This window comes from Lutra lutra, chromosome 5 (genome assembly GCF_902655055.1).
Source record: "Lutra lutra chromosome 5, mLutLut1.2, whole genome shotgun sequence".
NCBI lineage: Eukaryota > Metazoa > Chordata > Mammalia > Carnivora > Mustelidae > Lutra > Lutra lutra.
In genome coordinates, this window is record NC_062282.1 from 92,905,055 (window position 1) to 92,917,810 (window position 12,756).

General features: G+C 36.1%; 1 protein-coding gene across 6 annotated transcripts in view; it reads left to right on the forward strand.

Moving 5' to 3' along the window:
• The window catches only part of IPO11 (importin 11), a 214,877-nt gene that overhangs the window by 116,923 nt on the left and 85,198 nt on the right, over window positions 1-12,756 (forward strand). For all 6 annotated transcript variants that reach the window (XR_007127672.1, XM_047731305.1, XM_047731306.1 and 3 more), the window contains exons 23-24: window positions 409-488; window positions 892-972. Coding sequence is in view for 5 of the 6 variants with exons in the window: in XM_047731305.1 (XP_047587261.1) it covers window positions 409-488; window positions 892-972 (161 nt within the window). In the remaining variant the exon portion in view is untranslated. The remainder of the gene's footprint in view (window positions 1-408; window positions 489-891; window positions 973-12,756) is intronic.

A 12,756-nucleotide genomic window follows, 5' to 3' on the forward strand; every position in this document is an offset into this window, starting at 1 on the left:
GTAGCATTCAGTAAATGCTTACTGAGCGAACCATTTAATTACATGTAAAAATGTGATGGTAAAATGATTCCGTTACTTGTCATTTACCATGCTGGCACTAGAAATGTAGTTTGAAATGAAAAGTTTGCTTCATATGGTTATGTGCTTGTTTTCTGAAAGGGGGAAAAACAAACCTGGGTGCTTAATTTTTTTCCCTAAATTATTTTAACTAGTGGCAGGTATACAGGGAGGTACTCAGTTATAGGTTGATGTCAGTTTTTAGATAGCTGTTTATATCCCAGTAGTCTGAACAGCACTCAGAAGGTTTGTAAAGAAGGGTATATAAATTAGTTTCAAATAAATTGCTTCATTTAAACTGATTTTGAACATTGAATTAACCTTTCCTTTTTAAAATAAATTCATTGGCAGAACTAAGTTCAGAAAATCTCAGAACCTGCTTTAAGATCATCAATGGTTATATCTTTCTATCATCAACAGAATTTCTACAGGTATGGTGTAGTAGTTTTTGCACTGTAAAAATTTATGTAGTTCTTAACTTTGTTTCTCATTTGAAATCCAGATACCTTTTAAAAATTTTTAAGATTTCTCTGTTACTTAAAGGGGGAAAAAAAACTTTAAAAGCACTGTAGGGCAGATGTGATGCAGTTCCATGAACTGTTACTTAACACAGAATGTATGCTCTATAAATAAATATAGCCTTGTATTTCTGCAAAAGTCTTCATTGCAAAAATACAGTAAACTGTATTTTTCTTTTCTAATCTTTTCCTAAGAGTTCTAACCGAAACTTTAAGTATATAATTTTCAAATAGATTATAATGAGTTCCAAATTTAATTTTTGCCTATTTTGATACTGCAAATATATGTATATTTTGACTTTTGATTAAATTTCAGACATATGCAGTGGGTCTCTGTCAGTCCTTTTGTGAGCTGCTAAAGGAAATTACTACAGAAGGTCAAGTTCAAGTGCTCAAGGTATTGTCATATTTTAAATGAATATTGTTTTAAGTTTTCCATCTGTATTTTGTGAAATTGGACCTTCATTTGGGTTTGGATGATTGGCGAGAAGGAGAGGAGTACTTTTAGACAGTATTTTCTTTTAGTGGTAATCAGTTGCTATAATACCTCTGGACCAGGGGTCTCAAATTTGAATGTGCATACAGATCTCCTGAGGATGTTTTTAAAATGTGGATCCCACATTTCTGACAAGATTCCTGCTGTTAGTATCCTAATCAAGGTGCAGTCTCCCTGCTCTACCCCCCACCTCATCCTGAGACCTTACTTCTAAGCAAGGCTTTAAAAATGTTGACGACTTGTCCAAAGACTGGTGACATGTGATACTTCCCACTGCTCCAGTTGGTTAGCCTCCTTTTGGGAAGAAATTTTATTATAATGTGGGACTTTTAATTTGCATTGGCATCATAGTTATACTGTAAAACTTGTGTAGACGGAGTATGATTTAGAACATAGTGTCAAGTCATTATGTTGTATAACTGAAAATAATACAATGTTTTATGTCAGTTATAAATAAATTTTAAAAAACCTTATAAAGTAAGCTCTGAGTTAATGTTTATGCATTATATCTTTATAGATTAAAGATATATATTGTATATAATTGTGTAGAATTAAGAGCAGGCTCTGAGTTGTGTATATTTATGTATTAAAGATGTAAATAGTATCAAATATATATTTATAAACATAAGATTATTTATAAATATATAGTGAAATATATCTTTACATGTATGTATGTGTATACATATATACATATGTGCTTTATGTTTGTACTTTGCAAGAAGATGTAGCTGTTAGAAGTTTCACCCCTTCCTGCACTCCCTTTCCCCTTTTTTTGATTTCGTAGCTGTGTTCTATGTCATATATGGTCAGATATGTGAGATGGTTAGGTGAAATGTTAATTGTCATAACAAAGTTGCATTTATTGTATGAAAACCACAGCATATCTTTAGATCCTAAAAGCTATATGATTTCCTCCCAGTGAAATTATAATGTCTTTGCCCAAAGAGGTTCATTGTAGGAAATGTACAATTGACCCCTGAACAACACAAAGGTTAAGGTCAAAGACCCTCTGCACATTAAAAATCCAGGTTTAACTTCTGACTCCCCATAAACTTAACTATTAATACCCTACTGTTGACTGAAGTCTTAAGGATAACATAGTCAATTAACACATATCTTTTAAATTATATGTATTATATACTGTATTCTTAAAGTAAGCTAGAGAAAAGAAAATGTTAAAATCATGAGATAAAAATGAAAAAAAAACCTCATGAGCAAATGCATGTATAATACTATACTATATTGAAAAAAATCTGCATATATGTGGACCTGTGCATTTCAAACCCTTGTTCAAGGGTCAGCTGTATGTAACTAATCACTATAATTTGTCATAGTAATCCACAGTATATTGGGGGACTAAGTAGGTAAAAGTGTGTGCAGATGGTAAAATCTTCTTTTGTATTAACCACTGTGATAGCTGCTGTACAGCTAATAAGAGTAATCATCAGTTTGAACTTATTCAAGCATTATAATATTTGATATGTTGTTCATCAGACATTTATTGTTCACACGCACATAGAGAACTCCCGATACCCATGTTACAATGCTCATTAATTTGACTTTCAAATTGGTAGCGGGTTGCATTTGGTATCTTTGGTCCTTATTCATTTATTCGTCATATAGGTTATGGGTCAGCAAACTTTTCTGTAAAGGACTGGGTAGTAAATATTTTAGGCTTTATGGACCATGCAGTCTTTGTCTCACGTATTTGTATCTGCTGTTGTAGGATTGAAAGCAGTTATAGATGATAAGTAAGTGGATAAGTGTGGCTTTATTCCAGTAATGCTTTATTCACAGAATTATGGCATGGGCCTAGTTTGCCAACCGCTGGTATTGATATTAAGTTTTCAGTTATAAAGTGATCAGGCAGGAAGGCACCTATAATTAAGGATTTTGTATGTTTGCTAGGGCTACTGTAACAAAGTACTACAACCCCGGTGGCTTAACATGATGGAAATTAATGTATAGTATTGATGGTAATTATCTTCCCCACAGTGCACTAGACACTGGAAGTCTGAAATCAAGGTGGTGTCAGGGCCGTGCTCTCTCTGAAGACTCTCGAGGAGAGTTTATTCCATGCCTTTGTCTTAGCTTGTGATGATTGCCATCAAGATAGGGCTTCCTTGGCTTGTACATTTACCACTTCAGTCTCTGCTTTCCCTTGTGCATGATGTTCTCCTTGTATCTCTCTTTTCTAATAAGAATACCAGCCATAACAGATTAGGGGCCTACTCTAATAATATTATCTTAACCCAGTTATATCCGCAAAGACCCTGTTTCCAACCACATTCATGAGTACCTGGGATCAGGACTCCAACATATCTTTTTGGAAGACACAGTTCAACCCATAACAAGCATTTGTTGTTGACAAGTGAAAAGATTGCTTTTGTGCGTGGGGATGAAGTATGGAGGACTTGACTGGAGTCGGTTTTGTTTTTTTGTTTTTTTTTTTTTTTATTTTTATTTTTTTTTAAAGATTTTATTTATTTATTTGACAGAGAGAGATCACAAGTAGATGGAGAGGCAGGCAGAGAGAGAGAGAGAGGGAAGCAGGCTTCTTGCTGAGCAGAGAGCCCGATGCGGGACTCGATCCCAGGACCCTGAGATCATGACCTGAGCCGAAGGCAGCGGCTTAACCCACTGAGCCACCCAGGCGCCCTGGAGTCGGTTTTGTATATGAAAGTGACCCAGTAGAAGGGAGGATGGCTCTAGATGATACAAGGATTGGGATTTTGAATCAAGAGCATTTGTGGAAAGATGAGTTTGAAGGGGGGTTGGGCAGGAGTTTGTTTTCTGAGAGGGTTGGCCAAAATGGGAGTGATTGAAGCTGTAGGTAATCATGTTAGGTAAGAAGATCAGTATAGGAAACTGGTATGTGACCTAGGTGTTTTCAGTTACAAAGGAGACAAGGTTAGAGCGGCCTGATGCCTGTCACTCTTGAGGTAGAGGTATGTTGCAAGATGATGAGAATATTTGTACTTTCCATAGCGTAGGGGGCATGAATATTACTTACCTCAGTATTCATTCTTTAGTGAATTCTGCATTACTGCTGTTGAAATTGATATTTTGGATTCTTGATTCACTCTCTTTTTAAAGATTTTATTTATTTATTTGAGAGAGAGAGAGGGAGAATGAGAGAGAGTGTGAAAAGGGAGAAGGTCAGAGGGAGAAATGGACTCCCTGCAGAGCTGGGAGCCTAATGCGAGACTCCTTCCCGGGACTCCGGGATCATGACCTGAGCCAAAGGCAGTGGCTTAACCAACTGAGCCACCCAGGCACCCCTCTTGATTTACTTATAAATTAGAATGATGTCTTTAGGGTTTAAGAGAATTCTTACAATACAGAAAGGCTTTTTTTTTTTTTTAAAGATTTTATTTATTTATTTGACAGAGAGAAATCACAAGTAGGCAGAGAGGCAGGCAGAGAGAGAGGAGGAAGCAGGCTCCCTGCTGAGCAGAAAGCCCGACGTGGGGCTCGAACCCAGGACCTGGGATCATGACCCGAGCCGAAGGCAGCGGCTTAACCCACTGAGCCACCCAGGCGCCCCTACAGAAAGGCTTTTAACAGGAGTTGACATAAAAGGATCTTTGGGGGCGCCTGGGTGGCTCAGTCGATCAGGTGTCTGCCTTTGGCTCATGTCATGATCCCAGGGTCCTGGGATTGAGCCCTCCATCAGGCTTCTACTCAGTGGGGAGCATGCTTCTCCCTCTCCCTCTGACTGCTCTTCTGCCTGCTTGTGCTCTCTCTGTCTCTCTGTCAAATAAATAAAATATATTTTTTAAAAAAGATCTTTGGTTAATTCTGATTTCTCCCAGAAAGTTCATTTATCAAACCCATTACTTACTTCACCATACTGATTTTTGCTCTTCTGTATTTGAAATCACAGTAGAAACTTTAAACCAAGATAATGTTGTAAACTAAAATAGGGCACATACAGTAAAATATGATAAAACTCTATTTTAGTTTCATAGATGCTTAGGTTCTTTTCTAGTATAGGGGTTAAAGCATGAAAATGAAAGCCCCGGTTACAAGAGAAGCCTGTGGTCTCTGAAGGAGTAATTACAGAAATCTGTGGCTTTTAGAGACCCTGGGTGCTTGAGGCCTGGTCTACTGTCACATGTCTATTACTCCTCAGAGCCACTATTTTCACAGTATTCTCTAAGCTGCAGAGGTTACAAGTAACATTGGACATGTTTACAGAAATGTTCTTGTGAATTTTTAATGCATTTATGCCCTTAACCAAACCAATGTAGTGGCAATATATAATTTTACTGAGGACCTCATCTGTCTTAACTAATCTCAGCTTCATCTTTTGCCTTGGTGGTAATTTATTTTCTGGAAGTAGAAGAGATAATAAGGAGTCAACACTATGCCTTAATTCTGAGGAAAAACTGAGGAAAAAGTGACTGGCTGTGTAGGAATGATAGAAATTTGAGAGGAAATTGTCATGTCATTTTGATGTCTTTATAGATTTGTGTGTGTGCATGTGTGTGTCTTTTTCCTCAAGCTTTTCCATGATCCTAACTTCAATAAATTATGTATTCTCCTTCCTCTGAATCCATACAATGTAAGCGATTTGGAAGTGGGGGGAATCCATAATTCTTATGTTAAGGATCGCACAGTGCACATGCCTACATCCAGTAGAAATGCCAACTGAAGCAAACGAACTGCCCATTTCCAGTGTGACTTTCCGCTTGACCTGCACTTCGGTTTGCACATCCAGTTCTGCTACTTACACAGTTCTTGAGTATATTCTGGGCTTAAATTCTCTCAGTTATATACGGGATTGTGCCACATGAAATTTTAATAATTTGTAAGTATGCATTATCTGAAATCCTCTGTTAAATTTAATGTATGTATTCTAAATGATTAAGAAAAGATATTGCTTATGTTTAAACACCTACCAGATAAAGTTTGAATTGAAAGTGGTTTTTTTCCCCCACCTGCTTTTGTAGTATTTTTAGAAACTACTGAGAGACAAATTGTTCTGAGCCATATGAAATGGGCATTGTGAAATTCATTCGAAAAATGAAGCAAGTTTTTAAGGATATGTCCTCAGGAGAATGTTTACTTTCTTTTTACTCTTTATTTTTAATTATATTCTTGCAAAATCACACAATAAGAGGCAGGAGAGCAGTAGAGCTTAGTTGGTAAGACTGTAGACTGAAGTGAAACTGCCAGGGTTTGAGCGTCGGCGTTGCTGCTTCTGAGCAGGTTCATCTCTGCTCCTTACCTTCCATCTGTGGAATGGGGATGAAAACTCGACTTATGTCCTAGACTTGAGATGAGGATCCCAGGAGCTTACGTGTATAAGCACTTAAAACAATGCCTACTGTGTAATCAGGTAATATTAAGTGTCGGCTATTTTTACCTAACTGCATAATTAAATAGTTGCCTAATTATACAATCTCTCTTCAGGACAGAATAGGCTACTGTACTTGTAGGCCAAATAATTTATTTGGTTGTTAAGATTTTTGGCTCTAAGAAAAACAAAACAAGTTACTCTTCCTCTTCTTTTGACCATTTCTCCTAAATAAGTGTTTATTTAAAATAAAGAATACATCAGTTAAAATTTCAAAATTAAGCAGGCTATTTACATAATGATAGGGCTTTATTTTTTATCAAGAATTATATCTCTCAGCTGGCCCTTTAAAATTAATTATACTTAAATCTTTCTTGCTTTCCCGAAGAGTAGCACAGTCTTTTAAAATAATTTTATTATGAAAATTTCCAAGTTTATATAACGTATAACACTACCCTTACACCTTCACTAGAAAAAAACCTTTTGCTTTTCCTTTTTCCTTTGATGTGAAAGAAGGTGATATCTTAATTGTAGGTCTTTCTTAATTGTGCCTGATAATATTTTATTAAAAAATTTCACCACAAATCATTTATCACGTAAGTATATATTAAAATATTTGTATCATTTAACATAAATTACAGATTAAGCCAGTTTTAGATATGCCACCAGGAGTTCTTTGATAGGATATTTACTCGAATTAAAAATTGACTACCTAATAACATTTACCACTATTTTTGTGTAAACATTGCTGTGGCTAAACCAGTACATTTTAATTGAAATCTCAAACTGGATTAATTGATGATAAATACTAGGAGTATGCTAATTATCATGAATAAATTATTTGTTTTTTATATGAAAGAATGTTTTAGGACAGTGGTCCTTTCTTGCCTGCTTGAAAGCTAAGAGAACTCTTGAAATTTTTGTCTTTTTCCTATTCTCAGAGTTCCAGTAAAATATAATAGCTTTTAATATTAACTCATTACTTTCAGATTGAACACCTCTCAGATGCTGCTTCTTAATATAGTATGCCATACAACATTTTTAATACATTTTTGGCTAAATGTCACTGTTATACCTGTTTCTGACAGTATCTGGAAGTAAGTGCTTTGTTCTTTGAAGCAGAAAATTACAATGTTATAAAAATTGGATAGAGAAACAAGTATGCCTGCTTTTGGAACAAATAGTTAGGAGCAAAAATAGGCTGTATTATATTTTGTGAGTCAGAACAAATTATCTAGGTGAATACGATTATATTCTAAAAATACTCAGATTTGAATTGTTAAACATCTCTTTAATTTGAAATTTGTCTGTATGTATACATACCAATTGGAGTTTAGAAATTCTCTTGTCATGGTCTTATCAAGTAATAATGAGCCAGGTTGCTTTCATTCACTGTGGTAAGGCTTATTTAAGATGGCACAAATATTTTTAAGGTACAATTTATTCTGTAATAATAATAGTAATAGCTAATACTAGCATTTACTATATGCTACACATTTCTAAGCACATAACATAGAGTTCATTCAATCCTCATATAAACTTAACAGTGATAGTACTGTTCTTTCCCTGATTTTACAGATGAGAAATTAAATCACAAAGAGGTAAATACCTTGTCCAAGGTCACAAACCTAGTAAGTATTAGAGCTGTGATGTAAATGTAGGCATTCTGACTTCCGGATCCATGCTGTTAATCACCTTGTTCGCAATGTAAGCCTAAAACCAGAAAATGGTTTGATTGCAAGACACCAGCTAAAAGCCTGCATTTTTTCACAGGGATTTTGAAAAACAGTCTGTTCCAAATATATTTAGAAAAGGGATGGATTGAAACCAAAATGTAGTTTAATTTGTAATAGCAAAATGCTGATAAAAAAATAATTCATAATAGGTGATTAGATGATTGGAGGTACCCCAGCTTATTAAGCCACACAGAGGAGTACTGTGCAGCTTAGAAAGAAATGAAGACAGCCTCTATACAGTGTTCGAGTGATTCTGAGACTATAAGCAAAGACCAGTATCTAGAGTTTTCTTAAGTTTAAAGAGTACAATTTACAGAGCAGTAGAAAAATAAGCCAAATTAATAATCATGGTTATGTAGGCTGAAGACAGAGAGAGGGTAGAAGGTTGGTCTTTCAGGATGTGCATTGTTTTTTACTTTGGTTTTTGGAGCCAAGTAGATATTTTACATGATTTAAAATAGTAAAGTAAAATAGTTCCTAAGGATCAAAAACAAGCCAGAGCATTTGAATCTATTGTGTTGGTACCATAGCCATTGGAGAAGAATATTTCAAGTAGTTTTAGTGTATACTATTTTACATGTGGATCCCTGGTGGGGTACAGAGCAAAAAGAAACACAAGGAGATTATAAATTGCATTCAGCAGTGTTATTGTTATTAGTAATTATTTCTATAGTTATTTTGAACCCATAAGTATTTATGTGGAAGGTTATATATGTTAGAAGCAAGTTAATGTTATTATAATCTGAGAGTTTTCAGTTTAAGAGAAGGATGGAAATATAAAATCAATGAATTTATGTAAAATGCTGTAATGTAAGTTGAATTTGGTGAATTTATGTTATATAATTTACAGGAAAAGAAAATAGATATTCTAATGCTAAGTCAAAGACCTAGAAGCAGTGTCAATCCAGTGGCAGTAAATATCCCAGAACATAGATTGTGGTCTGTAAATATTGTTTCCTGCTGCTTAAGTCCAGAGTTCAGTTAAGAGATACTCAAGATATAACTGGAGAGATCTCGTTGTGCCAGAAGAAAGAGAAGGTGGGATTCTGTCTAAAGGATGCAGGAATCAATTTGAAGGAGCTCCCATTTGGTTAATGATGGGATAGTCTGAGCATCAGAATAAAACTAAATAGATTAAAACACATCAAACAAGCTACAATCCCTGAGAACAGAATGATTCCCCTCCCAAGCAGAGTAAGTTATGATTTAAATTACCTTACTTTAAGTATCTTCGATTGTATCAGTTGTCTTTAGAGTTATTTGCTTCTGGGAGCTGCTTATCCATGTTGGGTGTACATACATTTCACTTGAAATATATAAAATTGTTTATTAACACTGAAATCATTAGACATTTTTAAAAATTGTGTTTAGAATAGAAAGCACTGGTTGCTGATCAAAATGCCTGGAAGGATTTTGATTCTAGATTACAGAGGAGCCTTCTTCAGTGGAAGTAGTCATAATTTCAACTCTGTGGCTTTTTTTTTTTTTTTAAGATTTTATTTATTTATTTGACAGAGAGAGATCACAAGTAGGCAGAGAGGCAGGCAGAGAGAGAGGAAGGGAAGCAGGCTCCCCGCTGAGCAGAGAGCCCGACGCGGGACTCAATCCCAGGACCCTGAGATCATGACCTGAGCCAAAGGCAGCGGCTTAACCCATGAGCCACCCAGGCACCCCAACTCTGTGGCTTTTAAGTCAAAACTGCTATATCCTCCTTGGAAAGTGGACTGTAAAGTGTCATGTGTGTAAATAATCATATCTCACATGTCACCTCCACAACAAAACATTACTTCTTATGGGACCACAGTTGTACCCATTGGCCAAACATATAAACTAGGAGTCATTACAACTTCTTCACTTTTGGTTAAGTGTTCAGTTAGTTTTCTAAATCTTACCACTTCTGCTGCCTGAATTTTGTCTTGATTCTGTTTCACTGCCCCTGCCTCCAAGTCTAATAATAGCATTTTCCTATATAATTTTTCAGAAAGAACCTCATCTTCCCTAGCTATGGTGCCTAACCTTTTCGAACACAGATTCCATTTTAGCCCTGATATATTTGTGGATCCTTGATTGCAATAATAACTATATCTTTATATATAAAGAAAATGCATACTGAAGCTGGTTTGTATTGAATGATACCTGTAAGTGATTTTATATTCTGAAAGTCATAGTGATCTAAATATGTGATTGCTTCTCTTTTTCTGCACAAACTTATGTAATCTTAGGTGTTAATGGTTTTTTTTAGTATTATTTTCTTATATGCATTATATTCTTTGCCAGTAATCTTTGCTCAGTATGTTTAGACACATTGACCCATTGGGTATTTTATTACTTTAAATTACTTTTTCAAGTCTTTTCCAGAGCCATGCTGACTCTCCTGCCTTCTTCCTCCTCCCCAGGCTTGTAGCTTCCTCTTATTCTAGTGTCTTGAAATTTTACAGTGATGTGCCTGGATGTAGGTTTATTCTAGTTGATTGTACTGGGCACTACTGGGCCCCTTTAATCTGGAAACTCTTTTAGACCCTTAAAAGATAATACACTATATTCTCCTACCGAGACAGATGGTCACTTGCCCACATATGCAGATTTGGGAATATCTGGCAAACTGTTTCTTAAATAGACTTTTGATAGTCTAATTTTTAGCTTTTTCATTTCCCTCTCTTCCAGAGGAGGTCCTAATTTCTGTGGGCTTTGTTGAAAGGTAGGGAGATGACAGAGATGCCATAAATCAAGTTGCTTCTCCACCCTGTCCACTTCATCCTTAGGCGTTAGCTCTCTGTGACCTGTTCGGTTTACTTTTTGAATTTCTTCTTTATACCTTCTACTATTCATCTCTCATTCCTTGGTCCTTTTAAAATTGTTCCCCTTCTCTTTAAAATCCTTATACTGTAATTATAGTAGGGTATCAGAAGGGAATAAAGCAGATGGCTTTATTTTCTATAGAGACTTTGTGATGACATGAACTTCTGAGAGTCAGTTTACTAGCTTATCTACATCTTCCCCATCTTTATTCCAAATCTTTTTTTTTTTTTTTTAAAGATTTTATTTATTCATTTGACAGAGATCACAAGTAGGCAGAGAGGCAGGCAGAGAAGGGAAGCAGGCTCCCCAGCGAGCAGAGAGCCCGATGTGGGGCTCAGATCCCAGGAGCCTGGGATCGTGACTTAAGCTGAAGGCAGAGGCTTTAACCCACTGAGCCACCCAGGCGCCCCCCAAATCTGTTTTTTTAATAAACTTTATTGAGGTCAGATTTAATTATTTTCTGAATTTCATTTCCTGTTGTTAAAACCGTTCAAACTGTGGTAACTTTTGCCCTCTTATCTTTTAGTGGATAGCATAATACTTGGCCCACTGTAAAAGTTTTTGTATTTTTAACTTTTCTTTAGACATTCCCTTTACTCTGCTCAAAATTAGAGAATGCTGTCATCCATGGGTACTATTTGCCTACCTTCAGAATGTTTCAGAATGGAGGCTGTATTTGATGGTGATCATGCTTGGAGCATGCTCTTGGCACATAATGAACAGAGACCAAAACGCTAAAAGCCCCTCAATGCATGGAGTAGTCCGGAACAATAAATCCTGTCCCACTCAGAATGTCGATAACGACCCTTGAGAAACATTGCTACAAGTTTTAAGGGCAACTTGGCTCTGCCTTGAGATTAATACTTGCTCTTAACTGTCTCATATGGTGTCTGTTTTCATTCCTTCCCTCTTAACAGTGGGGCTGGAAGCATGAAATACCCCTTGGTCCTCATTGCTGCTTCCTGACTACTGCCTTCCTATCTTCCTACAAAATGAAACAAAAGTAAACAAAAAACCTCGTTCTGCTTGAATTTTACCCTGTCATTGTTATAAAAAGAAGCATTCTCCGTCATCCTTAAGCATTTTCACCTGTGACAATCAGTGCTTATGATTGATATCCTATATAATTGTATTATAAATGAAATGGGGGGGCGCCTGGGTGGCTCAGTGGGTTAAGCCGCTGCCTTCGGCTCAGGTCATGATCTCAGGGTCCTGGGATCGAGCCCCGCATCGGGCTCTCTGCTCAGCAGGGAGCCTGCTTCCTCCTCTCTCTCTGCAGGCCTCTCTGCCTGCTTGTGATCTCTCTCTGTCAAATAAATAAATAAAATCTTTAAAAAAAAATAAATGAAATGGGATTATTTCTCAATATATAAGCAATATGTATGTAGCGAGCTGTTTTCCTCTTACTGATAAGCTTACAGGTAGATTGACTTTTGGACAGTGAGTATAGTTTTTACTAACTTAACTTTTCTCTATTAAAAGCCAGCCCCCCCCTTTTCTAATAATTAACACACAGTATACTATTAGTTTCACGTGTACAATATAATGATTCAGTAGTTCTGTGCATACTCAGTTCTCAACAGAGTAGGTGTACTCGTAATCCCCTTCACCTATATATCATGCATCCTCCCACCTACCTTCCCTCTGGTAATCACCAGTTCTTATTTTTAAGAGTCTGTGTTTTGGTTTGGCTTTTTTTTTTTTTCTGTGTTTTGTTTCTTAAATTCTACACATGAGTGAAATCATAAAGTATTTGTTTTTCTGTAACTTACTTAGCATTATACCCTTTAGATCCATCTATGTTGTTGGACATGGCAAGATTTCATTCTTTTTTACGGTTGAGTAATA